The sequence below is a fragment of the Scardinius erythrophthalmus genome (assembly GCF_964197995.2).
Source record: "Scardinius erythrophthalmus genome assembly, chromosome: 17".
Lineage (NCBI taxonomy): Eukaryota > Metazoa > Chordata > Actinopteri > Cypriniformes > Leuciscidae > Scardinius > Scardinius erythrophthalmus.
In genome coordinates this window covers 24,079,296-24,099,678 of record NC_138237.1, presented here as the reverse complement: position 1 = coordinate 24,099,678, position 20,383 = coordinate 24,079,296, and the positions used below count along the sequence as shown (strand labels likewise).

The window sequence follows — 20,383 nt, the reverse complement described above, 5'->3', positions numbered from 1 at the left end:
TGATAATGAGCATTGTATCCGCCGTATTTTCTGAATGTGCCAGACTTCAAATTCATGATTAGCCGATAAGAATAGTGCAGTAAACGGTAAAACTTTGTGCCACAAACCAGTGTTTATAATTAAGAGATAATACGTTAAAATAATATGCTAACTAAGAATAACAGTTTTGCAATATCAAGCAGCATAATGAGCTGTTTTGTAAAGCTAAAAATAACTGGAAGTGAATGACACTGAAGCTATAGGTATTAAATTTACAAATGGCCGCACCCGCTCATGTGAAAAATAAGTGTGAAGCTGTCGTATGTCTCTCATATCACACCGCAAATTCGCTCTCTCTCATTCATTTCATACAAACACAGTGGGTGGTAGTTTGCGTCTCAGTTATTGATGTTTACTTCAGTATTAATACTAGGCTACTGTAACATTGGTGTATTGTTCATCTTCAACGTTCAACTGATGCCACGAAAAGTAAGTTATGCCGAATTTTAGGATTTATTATTGTATTATTGTAAAATCACATTTACATAGGCCTAATGACTGTCAGTTGTTTGTGACTATCTGCTGCAAAAGGGCAAGCTGTTTGAATGTGGACATGTCAACACACTTTTAAACACATTTTGTTTTTCCTTATTTCATAGGCTATAACAATAAGGAAAAACAAAATGTGTGTAAATGTGTTGTCAAAATGGCTTGCCATACATAGCCTATACACCCCGTCTATGCACTCATCCAGTCCCCCCAATCCACCTCTCTCTCTCTCTCTCTCTCTCTCTCTCTCTCTCTCTCTCTCTCTCGATGTTCAGGAACAACTAGTGAGGACGAACTCCTGCTAGTTCTGCGAGTCCGTAGCAAGTTTGTGAGCTGGAATAAACGAGACGCTTCTAAAAGCGCAGCGTCCAGAGGAGCCGTTAACCGCCTCGAGAAAGGGGGAGAGCAAATTTAAAGACAGAATCAGCGAATATTCCCCAAAGACAGAGGTAAGTGATTCATTTGATTGACAGTTATGCAGTTCCTCGTGATGGAATGCTGCATTGTGACGACACGCGCGTTGTCTAGTTTTGTAAAGTTCTAGTCTGTTATAGTTACGTACAGTCTGTGACATCATCATAACATATCAGTGCAGCACGTTCTGCTTGATCATTGAGCTGATGTAGGAATATCTATAATTAAAGGCCAGGTGTGCGCGGAATAGCTGAGGCGGTATACACTGACATTGGCATATTTTCATTCTGTCCCTTTGTACATTTGGAAGATCTTGTCTGGAGGGGACAGAGTGGGAGACACATGGTTAGTTTGGCATGACTATATTAGGAAAGTGACCGTGTCTGAAGACAGTGAGAGGGCCTTCTCACACGGGACACACTGTTGTGTGGTTTAAAGATACTGCATTCTTTCTGAAGGGGGTTTAACAATTTTATGTGGTGTAGTATCAGTGTCAATTACGTTTAATTGTGTCTCAAACTTTGCGCGCTGCTGTTACAACTTATACCTAAAGCCAGTAGAAAACATGGATGTTTTAAATTATGAACATGAATTGTGGTAATCATTCAGATATGCTTGCTCAACATAATTATTGTCATCCCCTAGCCACCTAGAATTTTAATTCAAAATGGTAAACCTATGGCAAATGTTTTTTTTTTTGCCAAAATTGGAAACAAATATATAAAAAACATATAAAAAATGTTTTTTATAAAAAATATATAAAAAACAGCCAAAATTGGAAACAAATATATATATACACTAAAAGTTCTAAAAACACAGCAATACATGTCTGGTCATCTACTTTGTAGAATCAGATTATACCAGTTCTGTTCTGTAAAAGTTAACATGTAAATCTTTTATCAAAGACTTCTCATACTTTGTTGGTTAATTAACATGATTATACATCATTGTCAGCACTGATTGCAATCACAATAAATAAAAGGCTGGATTTAATTGTAAGAACTCAAAATTACTCTTCTCAGAATACTGGATACAAAAACACGTAAAACAGAACATACAATGCAGTGCTGGTCCTAGACATCTGGGGGCCCTAAGCATAACCTTTTCAGTGCGTTCATAAAAAAAAACCCAAATGACCCTCAACCCCTTAATCTGTTCTTTCAGAGCAGTTTCACTGAAAATGATCTGAAACAGTCAGTAATATAATTTAAAAAAATGACAAACAATAATACAAAAGAAAAAAGATACAAATTAAATAATTTTAGCCTACTACTAATAATACGTCATCTACTATACTGAAATTGAATAATCAAATGTAAAAAATAAAAACACTGCTTAGTCTTCACCGTTTGAATTAAATATACATTGATTCTTATTAAAGTAACTAAAGTTATTCAGTGAAGAGCAGTGAATTATTCTCTCATTCACTTTCCCAACTGTTTATGTTCACTCAAGACATAGCCTTACTGACTTTGTTTAAGTGAAAACTCACCAAGACGGACATTTTGACATATTTGTGTGTGTATTTGTCTGTTTAAACATACACCCAAAGCCCAATGTAGCCTATTCTTGTCCGTGCTCTCTTCATCTCAGATCGCGCGCACAGAAAGCCACCTGGGAAACAGCGTCTCGTTCGTATTTGTGTGTATCATGCACGTCTGACAGGAGACTGTATATTATGACAGTCACATTACACGATTAATCGCACAGCAATAGTCATTAAATAATTTTTTAGAGTAAAGGGGCTCGTGAGATCTAAGCAACTTTGCGTATATGGAGGACCAGCACTGAGACAATGAACTGAACAAACTCAGGGTTTAAATAACACACGTCAAACTAATCAATGAAATAGAGAACAGGTGTGCTTCATCAATGAAAAACCAAGGAAACCAAACTCAAACACAGGAAACTGAACTAAAACAAGAGCAAAACCCACCCAAAACAGACAGAATGGTCTGTAACAATCATATTATTAATCCATTTTACTTTCTTACCTCAGAATTGTTTTTTTCTTTCCTGTAAATCCTGTAAGCTAACTTCTGCTGTCACCGCAGGAGGGTCAAACATGATAGTTATTTCATCCCTGTGACTAATTTCTAATTGGTTAAACTGATGGGGTTATCATTCAGTCTGTGTTAAAACACTCCAATGTTTTTAAGCTCTTGCCCAGCCATGACTTGTTCCTTGTTGTTCAGTAGGCGCTATTTAGGGTACCTTTGTGTTGATGATGTGGAATGTGTGTTTGTTTATGTCAATGATCTGTTGAAACTTCCACAAATAATACTCTCTCCTATTACAACTGGGAAAAAAAATTGGATTTTAAAAGAAAAGATAACTACAGCAGTAATATGTTTATCATAGTTATCCCTGTCTCCATAATATTTCCTCATTATTATTCTTAAATTATTATTATTGTTATTAATAACTATAACAATGTGTTCAATGTTAATATGACTAATGCTGTATTACTGTAATCTTAATATGAAGCTGTGTATTTAAAACTTTAAAGCAATTTTGTTTTTATTATTTTAATTTGTCTGTTTTACTGTCATTGACGTTACGTTTTTTAAATAAAATATTACAATATCAAAATAATTACTATCATTCATATATATATATATATATATATATATATATATATATATATATATAGATAGATAGATAGATAGATAGATATATATATATATATGTTTTAATATAAAAAATCACAACATACAGGTTTATAGGTTAGTGTCTCAGCCACACATTTCTCATTTATGCTGTTCTGACCTTATAGTTGCAGTATACTTGTAATTTGGCAAAATCTGTTTCATAAACTCACATTTAAAAAAAAAAAATCCATCATGTATTTTAATGACATTTTAAAAAGGGAAAATAAACAACAGACAATAGTCAACACAAACAAATAACAGTGTGATAGTGATTCCTGAACAGCTTTGGAGTGTACTCAAAATAATAAATATTAAATATTGTATGTATTATAAAGGCTATTTCATTTCATTCATATATATATACATATATTATACACATATCTTTCTTACACCCTTCTCTGTTTTTCACAGCCATGAGTCGCAGCATTGTGCGCCAGAGTAAGTTCCGGCATGTTTTTGGGCAGGCGGTGAAGGCGGATCAAGGTTATGATGATATTCGGGTTTCCAAAGTGACATGGGACAGCTCATTCTGCGCTGTTAACCCAAAGTTTATGGCAGTTATTGTGGAATCCAGTGGCGGCGGAGCATTTCTTGTCCTGCCTCTCTCAAAGGTAAGTGGCTTGAGGAGAGAACTACCAGAACAGTTAAAGTTCAGGGCTCTGCTTTGTCTTTAGAAGTACTGCATTGTCTGTTATCTGTTGTCACAAATACAATGGAATTTATACATTTTATATGTAACCTTTGTCGGTAACGTTTTATTTTGACAGTCCACTTTAGACATTCTACTAACTATAAGTAACTTTCCAACTACATGCCAACTCTTTTTAGAGTATTGGTAGACTGTCTGCTTAATATCTAACATTTTATTTTGATGGTCCCCCAACAGACATTCAATTGACTATCTTCTGTCAACTTATTCTACTAACCCACACCCTAGCCTAAAACTCTACAACAGTCTACTAATACTCTGAGAGTTAGTTGACATGGTGCAAAATTACTTATAGTGAGTAGAATGTCTAAAGTGAACCATCGAAATAAAGCGTAACCCCTTTGTCTTTTCTTTTATCTTCATGAGACTATATTTATGGGTATGTTTGTTCAAGAGTCTCAACCGTGGCTGATGTTAGAGGGGCCCATCCCCCACAGGGCTTCCATTTCACCCTCATAGAGGCAAAGGTTTGGATCCCATGGAAACAGGGTACACAACTATGTTGTCTGAAACTACTTCTGTGACATACCGCAGCTGAGTTTAGAGATGATAAGTAAGCATTTGTGAGTTGATGTAATCCCTACATACATTGCCATCTCTTATTATCTTTTGAACTTTAGAAGCTTGCATTGCAATATCCGCAAAGCAATGGTAATCATTATGCCAATATGAAGATCTTATGTCCATGTATCTTATAATCTGTAATATTTTATCACAAATACTGATGGAACTATGAAAATAGTATCATAGTTTTTTCAGTATCAGATTTCTAATACAGTTTATTAAAGGGTTAGTTCACCCAAATTTACTCATTTACTCACCCTCATGTCGTACCAAACCCGTAAGACTTTCATTCATCTTTGGAACACAAATGAAGATCTTTTTAATGAAATCTGAGAGCTTTCTGTCCCTCCATTGAAAGCCTACGCAACTACCACTTTCAAGCCCCAGAAAGGTAGTGAAAGTAATCTATGTGACTCCAGTGGTTTAAACTCAATATTATGGAGTGGCGTGAGTGCTTTGTTCGCACAAAAAAAACAAAAAAACAAACATAATTTATCACTTTATTTGCAAAATATTAATCTCCAACGCACGTTCATGCATCAACGTATGCTCTCGCGTGTCTACTCTCAACGTCTGTTCTCGTGTTTCAGAACCTCTGAAATCTGCCGGTTTCTTCAGAATGCACCCATACTTATATCTACCTTCTAGAAAACTCTTCATTAAACTGACACTGACAAATGTAAGCATATGGTGTTCCTATTGGGATTTCACAGGTGGTTTCACAGCGGTTTCAAAAAGTATTTGGACACACAAAATGCCTAAAATGTCATCACATTAGTTTATTGTTTAAGACCATGGCTTGTGTAATTTAGTAGCACTAAACAATTTATAATAATTTAAATAAAAACAAATAAATATTTTATTTCTCATAAATTAAAAACAATAGTTGTTTGATATATTTTTTTCTTTAGTAACAGGGTTGACTAGTTGAGCTTGATGAACACAGCCTTCCTAGGTGACATCATTTTATTAATCTTTCATTTATCAGTGTGGGAAATTATGCTGTGTCAGGGCTGCATGCCAAATGTGGGATGCAGCTAAAGGAATCACAAAATACATTATTGTTCAAAATTTCAATAAATCTTTTATTCATCAAGGAAAAATGATCAAAAGTTACAGTTCATAAATGTATAATAACATTACAAAATATTGATATTTCAAATAAATGGATTTCACAGATAGGCTACATTGCATATGTGGACACTTAATAAATGTCATTGCATTAGAGAACACTTGTCTACCTGTGTGGCCAGTACCTGTCACCTGTCCTGTTTATGTAACACTTTAAGAATCATCTAAAGGGTCATAAATCAAATGTATTATAAAAAAAAAAACTAAAAAACTATTTTGTTCATAGATTAGTCCTATTCAGTGTCTACTCTGCGCTTCTTGACTTGTTTCTGGTATTCATTAAATGGAGCATCTCTTGTCTCTGTCCAGCAACAGTGAAATTTCTCGCTGTGCTCGTCGCTAACTTCTCTGAGCTCGGTGGAAAAAAATCTAGATAAGAGTGCAAAAAATGTATCTTTATTGAAATTTATCTTTTGTATGCCTTGAGAAGGTTTTCAACCAACAACCTAGTTGTCTGCTTTGTTGTTTCTGAGAAAATATATTGCCTCTAACTGGAAGGCTTTTCATGCCATCATTTCATAGTCAAATGCATTATCTCGAAGAAGTTCACGAATCTGAGGACTAACAAAGGCAACTTCCTCTATCTTGGCTTCACTTAATCTTGGAAATTTTCCACTGAGGTACTTGAAAGCTGCTTGTGTTGCTTCAATGGCCTTGACAAAGTTCTTCATCAGACCCAACTTGATGTGTGAGAGTGGTAACAAAATCTTCCTTGGTTTAACAAGTGTTGGTTGCTGAACACTTTTCCTCCCATGTTTCAATGACCGTGGGAGTGGGCAATATTTCATGATGTAATGGGAATCTCTTGCACGACTATCTCATTAGCAGAGAAAACAGCAGTACTTTATGTATCCAATCTGCAGACCAAGCGAGAGAGCAGCAACCTTCAAATCGCCACAAAGCTGCTACTGATGTCGGTCAGTTTATCTGATAAGATAATCTGTAGAACTATAAAGATAATCAGGACTTGTCGGAAAGGTAGAATTGGGCCCACAATGGGGCCCAGTATTTTGAATTGGGCTTCAAATATTCTTTTGAAGTAGGTTACACTATAAAACATGTAGAGATTAAAACATCTTACATTATTTCTAGTTGTTCCTAATGCATGTGCAACCTTTGTCAGACGACTCAGTCAAACATATTGATCCACAGCAGTGTGTCACAACGGTGGGTCCATTTTTTTGAGTTTGTCTTGATTCTCTAAGGGTCCATCAGTGAGTGCCCTTTAGTGTAGCCTCTCTGCCGAGTCACGAGCATATATCAGCAGGCCTGGATAGACACGCTATAAATACCCAGCTAGCCATCTCCCCTGTGCTCAGTCTCAGGCAGGCCAAAAGAAAAACTCTCTTTTCAACGCCTCATCACAGGGTTATAAATACACACCAGGAGTATGAGGGGAGTGACTGGAGAAGGAGCAGCCGAACACAGAGCCAACACGTGCTTACATTAGCTCAACACCAATAACAAAATAACATCAAAGGTACATCAGAATCCTTGTAGAGTGCCTAGAATTCCTTATAGAATAACAGCAGTTTAGAAATACATGCTATAGGCACTTTCCAAAATAAGGGTGGAAAAATAAACGAAGAATTTTTTTGTGTGTCAGTGAAAGGCGGAGCTTAACCTTCAGAAAATGTTGACCATCAAAATAAATATTAAAAGAGCTGTTTTATTGTCTATTCATTTTGCAAAACTTTGCAACAAAACCTGGGATACATTTATATGTTTAAAACCCTGATTTGTGTGATTTTGTACCACTAAATATTAAAACGAACGAATGAATTTTTTTTCCCATAAATTAAAGAGAATATTTGATCATTTTGTTTAAACTTTGGTAACAGGGTTGAATAGTTGAGCTTGACGAACACAGGCTTCAAATTCTGTAAAATTTGAGAAAATGAGCTGGGCTGTAGAAAGGGGCCAAATTAAGTTACTTTCTGAATCATGTGTGTCACAATTATAATAATCTTTCATTTATTGATGGGGGGAAAATGTGGGACGCAGCTAAACGTTTTTAGCTGTATACACTACTGTTCAAAAGTTTGGGGTCAGTAAGATTTTATTTGAAAGAAATGAATACTTTTATTTAGCAAGGATGCATTAAATTGATCAAAAGTGACAGTAAAGAAATTTAGGATAAGAAAGAGTTCTGTTTCAAATAAATGCTGTTATTTTAAGCGTTCTATTCATCAAAGAATCATGAAAAATAAAATATCATGAATAAAATACTTTCAATGTTTTCGCCATTGTGATAATAATAAGAAATAATATATTTTCTCCCCATATCAGCATATCATAATGATTTCTGAAGGATCATGTGACACTGAAGACTGGAGTAATGATGCTGAATATTCAGCTTTGCCATCACAAGAAAAAAAAAATAAATAAATAAATAAATACATTAAAATATAAAATAGTTATTTTAAATGTAATAATATTTCACAATATTACTGTTTCTTACTGTATTTTTTATAAAATAAATGCAGCCTTGGTGAGCAAAAGAGACTTCTTTGAAGAACAAGTCTTAACATTATCCTTTGTTCCTTGTTTTTCTATGCTATAGATGGGTCGAGTGGACAAAAACTACCCTCTAGTGGTTGGACACTCAGGGCCTGTTCTGGACATTGACTGGTGTCCTCACAATGACAACATCCTGGCCAGCTGCTCTGAAGACACCACTTCCATGGTAATCATCGTGACATTCATAAACATCTTCACTAGCCTTGTAGTCATAAACATGTTTCAGTTGCCTTTTTTTGAAGCATGTCTCCATATATCTGCTCACACTGGAGGGAAAGATCACAGTGACTGTCAATAGTGTTAATATGAAGGGTGATGACTGGAGTTAACATCCAGGCATGGGACAGGAGCTGGTATTTATAAACGCATGTTAGAAGGGAGTGCTTAGCCAGAAACCTGTTCTCAAATAAGCCAGTGGTAATGACAGACAAGGAAAGATGGGCCTGAGGTGTCTATAGGGATGAGTCATTTCATTTTCAGCACACACTGGAACATGTGCATGTCCTCATGCTCAAACACTTTTGTATACAGTGACCCTATAAAGTATTTGGACACTTACAGTATGCTGCGTTCGCGCCATGTCGTAATTACCTTAATGGCGTTCTACTCGGAGCTGTTGACGTCTTTGTACTGGGTTCTTTTTGGTGTCTTTGTACACAACTTTTTTGTTGTGTTCTGAGGCAGGTTGAGGTTGAGAGTGAGGAGGAAGTGATCTGAGGTGTGCAGCAGAGTGACCAGTGTATGGTCAGTGGAGCAGTAGCACGTGTAAATAAGGTCTAATTGGTTACCTGATTTATGAGTAGCCGCAGTAGATACTCGTTTGAGGTCGAATGTAGCAAGCAGAGTGTGGAAATCAGCAGTCTGAGGCTTTTCTAGGTGGATGTTGAAGTCTCCAAGAACTACAAGAGGAGTACCATCCTCAGGGAAGGATGAGAGTAGCACATCAAGCTCCTCCAAGTTGACATGGTGGACGATAGACATCTACAAAATGGATTTTAATAGGCCTAGTGATGGTAATTGAATGCGATTCAAATGAGCTGTTTTCACACAGAGATGGTAAAGGATAAAATTTCCAACCAGTACCTCCACCCCTTCCGGTCAGGCGAGGGGTGTGGCAGTGTCCTCTGGTTTGATCCAGGTCTCAGTCAGGGCCAATAGGCTGAGACCTGAAAAACTAGAAATAGATGTAATGAAATCAGCTGTAAATAAAAGATTATTGAAGTATGTTTTGGACTAATTCAGTCTTTTTACTTTTACATTTTTAAGTTTAATTATATGTAACTTGCCGTTTCTTTGTAAATATTTGTGAAATTGACAAGCAATTTCTGAGTGATTTTTTCAGTGTATGTCACTGTTCAAAATCAAGACAAATGGGATTTGGACACTGTGACTTTAGAAGGACATGTTCATAGTTAAAGTGATGAGTTATACCTGTGTGAACCTGAAGAGAACTCTAGAAGTATTGGCTTGCAGATGTCACTTGGTTTGATGTATCTACTGACATTCAGACATTTTGGAATGTGAGTCTAAATACTAAAAAGTATTATATAATATATTGAAAACTGGTATCAGAAGCATTTCTCCAAAGTTGAGCAAGACGATGTAAAGATGTATTATAAAATATGAATGCTATTAGAGCTATTTCATTACACTGCATTACAAACGTGAATGGTATGCACTGTATGCACTGCTGTTAGAGGAGGTTAACTGCAGCTGTCATCTGTGCTGGCATTGCTGCTGTGCTCACTGAACACCAAAGGAACGTTCCCACTACATATTGCAAACCAATATATATCTGTAAGTATACCCAAAATGTTGAATCGAGAGGCTGATTATGCTTTTTTAACTGTTCTATTATGTTACTACAGCAAAATTGAAGCAAAAAGAATTTACATTATACATATTAACACGTTTAAGCAGAGGCAAATTAATGTATGTTTTTAACTTTTTTTTAAAAAAGTTCTGTCATGAAACTCTAGATGGCGCAGGCTGATGGGTCCTTAACTCAATCTGCTAGCAATCATATCATTATCTGTTGGGAGCAGCTGATTGGTTTCTGCTGTATCAGTGGCCAATGAGCTCGCTGTTCAACCATCAAATACGTGTTCAGCATTTGCTATAGCAGTGCAGCGTGCTTTCAGAAACCCTCCACCTTCCCCAGCTCCACCTGTATAGATCTGCTACACTATACTGTACAGCAGCAGCATGTCTGTCTTGCTCACAGCAGCGTGTCATGTATGTACTGGCAGTAGCAATTCCCGTACAGCAGCAGCGTAGCAGATCTATTCTGCCAAAACTAAACATATCAACATTGTCATATCCATTACCATGCTAACACATGAGAGTTGTCATGACAGAAAATAATGTATAATAAGTCATGCAGGTTGCAGGATTATCTAAAAATATTACAATTAATTATATTAAAAAAATTACATTCTTGAAACTTTGCTGAGTCCCCCGGTTGAGAACTATTACTCTAATACAGTTGTGTTTACTCAGGTATGGCAGATCCCTGACCACACTCCCTCTCGCCCCATCAGTGAGCCCATTGTGGTGCTGGAGGGTCACTCTAAACGTGTGGGCATCATCAAATGGCACCCAACTGCCCGCAACATACTCCTCACTGCAGGTAAAGATCAGTCTGCATTACTGTCTTAACATCTCACTTTTAACAGATAGACTAATGTATAAAAAATAAGGTTACTTAGTAGTTTTCCCGCCATGCAAGATGGCTTCAGTTCAGTGTGCTTGTGTCTCAGGCAGTGATAATCTGATCATCGTATGGAATGTGGGCACTGGAGAACCCTTGATCACAATGGATGACCATCCTGATCTCATCTACAACGTCAGCTGGAACTACAACGGTAGCCTGTTCTGCACCACCTGCAAGGACCGTCGTCTCCGAGTGTGCGATCCCCGGAAAAGCGAGGTGGTGGCGGTAAGTATTATGGCATGTATGTATGTAGGAAAACCACAGACCTGTTGGTACTCTTGGACCAGACACATTAAAGGGTTAGTTCACCCAAAAATGAAAATTCTGTCATCATTTACTCGTCGTTCCAAAAATATTAGACTTTTGTTCATCTTTGGAACACAATTGATGAAATTTGAGAGCTTTCTGTACCTCTGTTGAATGACAGCTGCACATATGAATCAAGCAGTTTAGTCTAAAATTTTCTGAAGAGATATTATCGCTTTATATGATGAACTGATTGAATTTAGGCTTTTATTCACATATAAACATTCATCAACTCACACATCAGTTGTGGATAACGGGGAACCAATAATTCTCGTATTACGCAGCACGTTTGAAATTCAGCAAGAACCAATGAGGTTAATTCTCGTGTTACGCGGCATGTTTGAGCTTCAGCAAAAGGGTTGTTCTTGTGCGTCAAGCAGGTTCGTTTGTGTGAGTTTAAGTTTATTTTCGCTGATCAATGTTTATATGTGAATAAAAGCCTAAAGTCTCTTCAGAAAATTTGGACTAAACCACTCAATTGATATTAGGGGTGGGCGATCTGACGATTTTATATCTACTTTTCATGCAAATCGTAGAGATTGTGATCTTTTATGTTCTCGTAATAATATTAAAATACAGAAATGACTATCTACTAGAGGGCTGTGCTGACTGGCCAAATTATATCATGTGTCTTTCATGCGTGGTGATGCATTTGAAAAACAATTCAACAGCAGTAGGGCTGTGTGATGAATAAAATTTTAGTTGCGGTTTCGATTTTGGCTTCCAACGATTATGAAAACGTGATAATCAAGATAAAATGATCAGTGCTGCATGCCGTTCCTTTCCTTAAAAGCGGTGCGTTTTCACCCCTCCTTACAAGCCTAAACTTAACGTCCAAATCAGGCAAATCATGTAACTTGACTGTCCTAAAATCTACTGTCTACTGCGGGACATGCTTTATTTTAAAAAGAGTAATTAAAAATGCATTAACCTGCGAAAGAGACTGATCCCCACGCGCTTTCTGTGCAGTGCGCACTGCAAGATGGCTTTTTGGGTGAACTATTTCTTTAAGATGTCTAATAAAAAACAAAACTGTCAAAATTAACAGCGATGTGGTGGTAGAAGTGAAATTTTTTTTCTCCTGTAGGAAAGACTGGCCCCACATGAGGGGATCCGGCCAATGAGAGCTATTTTTACCAAAGAGGGCAACATTTTCACCACAGGTTTCACCAGGATGAGCCAGAGGGAGCTTGGCCTGTGGGATCCGGTAATGGAGCAAAATTAAAGTGACAGTTCACTCAAAAATCAAAATACTGTCATCATTTACTCACCCTCATGTTGTTTCATACCCATAAGACTTTGGTTAATCTTCAGAACACAAATTTAAGATATTTTCACTGGTAATCAAAACTTGGAAGAAAGCCTTGTGACTTGATATGATTGATGTATGTCATATAACAGATTATATAACAGATATAATTTAGACCTTTATTCACATAAAAACACATAAATAGGGCTCATCACATATTGTAAACATGGAAGCTTGTTTTTACCTGTATATGTGATGTATATGTTTGATTTCACATCCCTGGTTTTCTTTCAAATAACTGGTGCTGTTCATTTTTGTCATTTTAGACTAATTTTGAAGAGCCCATAGCATTACTGGAGTTGGACACAAGTAATGGAGTTTTATTGCCTTTTTATGATCCAGACACCAACATTGTATATCTCAGTGGCAAGGTATGAATCCATGTTTCATCTTCATTTGTTATGGTGCTCCAGCTGGCACTGTAGCGTTGTCTCTTTCTCCACAGGGTGACAGCAGTATTCGGTATTTTGAGATCACAGAGGAGCCTCCCTATGTTCATTACATCAGCACATTCAGTAGCAAGGAGCCACAGAGAGGAATGGGCTTCATGCCCAAGAGAGGAGTGGATGTCAGCAAGTGTGAGATTGCCAGGTCAGTTTTGCATGATTATACTTGTTGATTTGTAATATTGATCCATTGATATGTGTTAGTCGAGTTAAAGGGATAGTTCACCCAAAAAAATTAATTACTCACCCTCATGTCGTTCCAAACCTGTAAGACTTTCATTCATCTTTGAAACACAAATGAAGATCTTTTTGGTGAAATCTGAGAGCTTTCTGTCCATCCATTGATTGAACTACCACTTTGACACTTAAAAAAGTTCATAAAGAGATCGTAAAACTAATCAATATGAATTGAGCGGTTTAGTCCAAGTTTTCTGAAGAGACACGATCACTTTATATGATGAACAGATTGAATTTAGGCTTTTATTCACATATAAACATTCATCAACTCACACATCAGATCTGGCAAACAGAAGCTCAAGCATGTTCGCTTGACGTGTGGAAACCAATGAGGTTCATTCTCGTGTTACGCAGCACGTTTGAGCTTCTGCAAGAGCCAATGAGGTTCATTCTCACACGTCAAGCAGGTTCGATTGAGCTTCTGTTTATGTTCACTGATCAATGTTTAAATGTGAATAAAAGCCTAAATTAAATGTTCATCATATAAAGCGATCGAATCTCTTCTGAAAATTTGGATTAAACCGCTCAATTCCTATGGATTAGGTTTACAATCTCTTTGTAAACTTTTTGAAGAGTCAAAGTGGTAGTTGTGTAGCTGTCAATGGAGGGAAAGAAATCTCTCAGATTGCATTAAAAATATCTTCATTTGTGTTCTGAAGATGAACGAGGCTTACATGAGGTGAGTAATAAATGACAGAATTTTCATTTTTGGGTGAACTATCCCTTTAGTATATGGTATATTCAAATACCTTATGATTACATTATCATTAAAAAGTTTGGGTTCAGAAGATTTTTTTAAAGAAATATAAAAAAACAAATGTTTTTCATAATTTAAAATATACTTTTATTTAGCAAAGATGCATTAACCCTTAATCAGTGTTTGAAAAGGACAACACTTAAGGTGTTTGGGGTCATTTTGACCCCAAACTTTTAAAGAGCGATTGCATAAGGAAATATACATTTTTATATGGAAAACTATATATCATTTTTTTTATTTACTTCTCAACTATACATTTATGCTGTGTTTTTGTGGAAATTTTGAAGTTTTTTACCTATTTACTGCACAATTACATAACTAGGCCATAAATTGGCTCATGAAAAATGATTTTTTAAAGAAAAAATCACTTAAATAATGATATTAATTCAATATAAATGGTTTTTGGGCATTGCTCTATGTGTTAGGGATGGAATACTGCCATCTAAAGGTTAGTCGAAAAAACTTATTTCTTATGGGAAAGGAATTAAAGTGCAATGGCCAAATGTATCCAATAGAGGGCCATAGAGAACCATTCATTCACTCATTTTCACTTCTCCTCACAAATTTGATATATATATACATATATATATGTGAATATTTATTTAAACATTTTGAAATGCATAAAAAATCTAATTATTATTATTATCAAATTAATTATTATAATTATATAATATTAATTATATAATTATTATCAAATTATTATATACATTTGCAGAACCATTACAAGTCACCACTATGACATGATTGTGTGTGTGTGTGTTGGTGTGTGTGTGTGTGTGTGTGTGTGTGTGTGTGTGTGTGTGTGTGTGTGTGTGTGTGTGTGTGTGTGTGTGTGTGTGTGTGTGTGTGTGTGTGGGGGAACAAGCTTGTTCCATGTTGCTTATGTGACATTTTTCAGATTTATGCCAGTTTAGTTGATTTTATTTGCCAATTTCTATACAAATGCTCTCTGTTGCAGTGACATACATGTGTGTGTTTGTGTGTGTGTGTGTGTATGAGATAGAAAGTTCGTTCCACTTTGGGTTTATGCTCTAGGACCAGACCTTGATTTAAATTTAATTTTTTTTAGATTTATGCCAGTTTTGTTTATTTTATTTGCCAATTTCTATAAAAATGCTCTCTGTTACAGTGACATACATGTGTGTGTTTGTGTGTGTTTGTGTGTGTTTGTGTATGAGATAGAAAGTTCGTTCCACTTTGGGTTTATGCTCTAGGACCAGACCTTGATTTAAATGTAATTTTTTTTTAGATTTATGCCAGTTTTGTTTATTTTATTTGCCAATTTCTATAAAAATGCTCTGTTGCAGTGACATACATGTGTGTGTTTGTGTGTGTTTGTGTGTGTTTGTGTATGAGATAGAAAGTTTGTTCCACTTTGGGTTTATGCTCTAGGACCAGACCTTGATTTAAATGTAAATTTTTTTTAGATTTATGCCAGTTTTATTTATTTTATTTGCCAATTTCTATAAAAATGCTCTCTGTTGCAGTGACATACATGTGTGTGTTTGTGTGTGTTTGTGTGTGTGTGTGTATGAGATAGAAAGTTTGTTCCACTTTGGGTTTATGCTCTAGGACCAGACCTTGATTTAAATGTAAATTTTTTTTAGATTTATGCCAGTTTTATTTATTTTATTTGCCAATTTCTATAAAAAGGCTTTCTGTTGCAGTGACATACATGTGTGTGTTTGTGTGTGTTTGTGTGTGTTTGTGTGCGTTTGTGTGTATGTGTGTATGAGATAGAAAGTTCGTTCCACTTTGGGTTTATGCTCTAGGACCAGACCTTGATTTAAATGTAAATTTTTTTTAGATTTATGCCAGTTTTGTTTATTTTATTTGCCAAATTCTGTAAAAATGCTCTCTGTTGCAAAAACATACATTTGTTTGTTTGTTTATGTGTTTGTGTGTGTCTGTGTGTGTGTGTGTATGAGATAGAAAGTTCGTTCTACTTTTTATTTATGCTCTAGGACCAGACCTTGGTTTATATGTAGAAATTTTCAGATTTATAATGGATTTAATTTGATTTTTTTGACAAACAAAATAAAAAAAAGTCATTTTTTTCATTTTCCCATTCATTTTCAATGTGGGGTCATTTTGACCCCAAACACCTTAAAAGGTAAATTTTTTTTTACACACCTTTAGAACAACCAAATCAAGCCCAGTTTTTTTGTGCATGTTTAGATAGGTTATTTAGGAAAAGTCCCAGAGTTTCATGCCCCTGAGATGAAGGTAACATTTTTAAAAAATGAAAGAAAAGTCCAGTGGGGTCATAATGACCCCAAACACTGATTAAGGGTTAAATTGATCAAAATGGTACCAATGTATTCTATTTCAAATAAATGCTGTTCTTTTGAACTTTCTATTCAGAAAAGAATGCTGAACAAAATAAATTACTGTTTACACAAAAACATTTTCAAACTATTTTCAAAATTGATAAGAAATGTTACTTGAGCAGCAAATCGGCATATCAGAATAGTTTCTGAAGGATCAAGTGACACTTAAAATGTAATTTATTCCTGTGATGGCAAAGCTGAATATTCAGCATCATTACTCCAGTTTTCAAACATATCACACTAGAAAACAGACTTTTTTTTTCTCAAGACACATTTTGTGTGTTCTTGTGCATAATTCATCAATGCATTATTCTAAACGTTCACATTGAGCATTCCTGAACCTTTTCTTTTTTCATCATATAGATTATATAAACTCCATGAGAGAAAGTGTGAGCCTATCATGATGACAGTACCCAGAAAGGTAAGCACTTGCTCATTGTTGAGGGTTGTTTTAATTCTGAATGACCCCCACAAAACAGAAGTATTGGAAACAAAAGTAGGGTACTGATGATGAAGAAGTCAACTCTTTCTCTTTTTATGATTCCAGTCGGACCTGTTCCAGGATGATCTGTACCCAGACACAGCCGGTCCAGATCCAGCTCTGGAACCTGAAGAATGGATGGTTGGACGAGACGCAGACCCCATACTAGTGTCCATGAGGGATGGCTATGTTCCTCCAAAGAGCAGAGAGCTAAAGGTGGCCAAGAAGAACGTTTTAGACACCAGACCTGCAACACGTAGAAGCATGTCTGCTGTAGATGGAAGCAGTTTGCCAGTGAGTAGAATATCTTGCTTAATCTTGGTCTTGAAATGTCTCTTTCGTGGCTTTTGTTCCTTCACCACCTGCTTTTATCAACAGTTCTTCAAAAGCAAAAAGGGCTGGGAATCTTATTTAGAACCGGGCTTATTGGAAGAAGAAAAAAAGGCAGATGAATGTTTTCGCTGTTGCTTGATGTCTGATATGATATTATTATGACTAAATTATATAATTAAAAACTTTCAATGTAACAGGTTAAGGGTACGTTTACACATCGATGCACAAAAAAAAAAAATCCTTTGCATTTTTCGCGTAAATGCGTCAACATTGTCAAAGCGATCTCCGTTCACACGGATCCACGAACACTATTAAAAACGTTGTATTCTGCTGCCAGGCCAGTAGTTGGCGATGTCACTTTGTAAAGAAAAAGACTAAACACATAATATGCATGCGTATGACGTCGCCATTTTCACAAATTCTTGTTATTTTAGTACATGGAGACAATATCTATCTATCTATATATACAAAATATAGTAAATGCTATAATACTGTTTGGATCAGTTTTTTAAAAATCTAATTCAGTCTTTCCTTGATTTCTACGAATCGTTAAAGAACCATTAGTGTTATCTGAATCAGAATCATTCAAATATTTTTGATTCCCATCCCTAGAAGCTAAGCATGTCTTTCCATTTCCTGATTCTGTTTGTCCTTGACATCCTCTTGCTTTTTCCCTCTTTTTTGCTCTTATTCATCCTCCTTCCACTACTCTTCCTTTCTATTTCCTCTTTCCATCTGCCATCCTTTCTTCCTCCGCTTTCTCTTCATATCTTTCAAACTCTAGCCGCAGTTGTTGGAGAAGCTTGTTGAGGAGATCCAAAATCTGAAGGCCACAGTTCTCTCTCAGGAGAAGCGAATCTGTGACTTGGAGAATAAGCTCTCCAAGTACACTAATGGCACAGTCTGAATAAAACTAACTCATCCTGTGCACACTGTCCAATTCACTGCTAACTCTCACAGCTAAAGTATGAGCACAGATAGGCCAAGCCACCTCAACCCACCCCAGCTATGATTTAGTTTTATCAACACTGTAACTACAGTTCAAGTGGCTATACTGCCACTTGACTTCACAGGCTCTTTCTAAATGGGAATAAATCACTTATAGTAGTTACATTTTGGAGCATTGGGCGATTTCATTTAGCAAAGGCACTTATTATTCTTTCCTGATGCTTTGTATTAACATTGTTAATATTGTGTAGGTGTACACAGTATTCGCTATATTCCTTAAATGCTTAAGGAATCATATCAGAAACCATTTATGTCAGCTATGTAAAGGGTAGGCAAGACCACCTTCATTTTAGGACTTACAAATCCTTGTATGCACTTACCGCTTTTAACCTTGAAATGCTGACAAAGAATGACAGAAGAAATGTAGCTGCAGCGGTTAACAGCCACAGTGTCTTTGGTAGTCTCTGTGTGAACATACCTCATTGTAAAGACCAGGACTTGGGATCAGATGGTTGCATATGTAGCTCTTATTTAGTCAGCTCTGGCCAAACAACATCTATGGCATGACTATGGGCAAATTCCATTCGGAAGTGAGCATCCCTATGCCCCATTCACTTCGAAGGGCAGAACATGATAATGAATGATTAAATCACTTCCTTGATGTGACCATTGCATGTTCCCTCCACTAACGGACCTGTGGAAGGGCCCTTCGTGAAGGGATTCAGTTATTCACTTTCTTTTGGAACGTGCCTACAAATGGTGTCCCCTTCCCAGACTGCCCTTCAAGGGTGCAAAAACGCTGTTTGGAATTCGCCCAATAATACGTCAGGACAGTAATAATGAGCTCAGTAAGTGTTCTGCACATCCCTTCCTACCATTTCATCAGAAAGGAACGGTGCACCCAAAAATCTAAATTCAGTCAGGATTTACTCACCCTCATGTTGTTCCCAATTTTAATGTTTACTTTTCAGTAAAATATAAAATAGGTTTTGTCGAATGTCCAAGCTGCTCTTCTCCACACAATGAATGTAAATGATTACCAGGGCTGTTGAGCTCCAAAAATAAAATAAAAAGCACAATGTAGCATAAAAGTGGTAATATGACCGTCATGTACTATATATTCCAAGTGCTCTGAAGCCTTACGATTGCTTTGTGTGAGGAACAAACATGGCACAAGATGCATCATGCCATCATTTTGGTCTATAAACTATATATAGACCATAACTTTAGAAGAATTGGAATTGTAGAAGAATTGTAGTGCATTGTATTAGTATTATACAGTTTTTTCCCCCTCCTTTGTGAAGCTTGACAGCATCAAGAGACAATAACATTTATTGTATTGAAAAACAGCCTGAACATTATGCTAAAACTCTACTAAAATCAGGTGGGATTTAAATGACATGAAGGCAAGTGAGAACAGAATCTTATTTTTTGTTGTTGTTGAACTGTTCCTTAAGGCAGATGCAGGTTGCTCCTGGGAAAATCTTTGTTCGCAGATATCAAACCTTATAAATCTAAGTATAATGATTTGACATAGAAAGCAAAAGAATGTTAGCATAGAAAGCATGTCTCCATTTGCCCCTCTTCTGTAAGGAGTGCTTGCATTATTGATTCTTAAATTGCTACTCTCACTTTACACACCTCTGCCTTTCCAGCTTTGACCAACAGAACTAAAACTCATGTGGCTTCTGTTTAACATTTCAAAATGTAAATATTATTCTAGGGGGAAAAACATAAAAATATCAAAACCAAAGACATTGTTTTGTTTTATGTAGAGGATCATTTGAGTATTGTAGTTTGAATAAAACCCTTTTTGTACAAAATGTTGCCGTTGTTACATGCATTGTCACTCATAAAAATGGAAAGACACACACACATCACACATTTACCATGGGTTATTACTGTTCCTGAGACTAGCTAATTTATTTCTAGTCAGTTTTTAGTTATGGGACCATACAGCTATCTCATTACTATTATCTAAACAACCCAGAAACAAAGGGTACTGG

General features: G+C 36.2%; 1 protein-coding gene across 1 annotated transcript; it reads left to right on the top strand.

Annotated features, from left to right (window-relative positions):
• Nucleotides 1-783: 783 nt before the first annotated feature.
• On the top strand, nucleotides 784-20,204 carry coro6 (coronin 6). The gene is made up of 11 exons (XM_081391268.1): nucleotides 784-977; nucleotides 4,005-4,204; nucleotides 8,561-8,683; nucleotides 11,017-11,146; nucleotides 11,277-11,455; nucleotides 12,624-12,743; nucleotides 13,112-13,216; nucleotides 13,291-13,436; nucleotides 16,979-17,036; nucleotides 17,163-17,390; nucleotides 18,214-20,204. The coding sequence occupies exons 2-11, from the start codon at nucleotides 4,007-4,009 to the stop codon at nucleotides 18,334-18,336; spliced, it is 1,410 nt and encodes a 469-aa protein (XP_081247394.1). The 5' UTR covers nucleotides 784-977; nucleotides 4,005-4,006; the 3' UTR covers nucleotides 18,337-20,204.
• Nucleotides 20,205-20,383: the final 179 nt, after the last annotated feature.

Excerpts from the sequence above, each read along its gene's own strand:
- coro6 (XM_081391268.1), top strand. The coding sequence starts at position 4,007 with ATGAGTCGCAGCATTGTGCGCCAGAGTAAGTTCCGGCATGTTTTTGGG. Across the intron at positions 13,437-16,978 it reads AGCAAGTGTGAGATTGCCAG|ATTATATAAACTCCATGAGA; the intron begins GTCAGTTTTGCA and ends TTCATCATATAG. Across the intron at positions 17,037-17,162 it reads TGATGACAGTACCCAGAAAG|TCGGACCTGTTCCAGGATGA; the intron begins GTAAGCACTTGC and ends TTATGATTCCAG.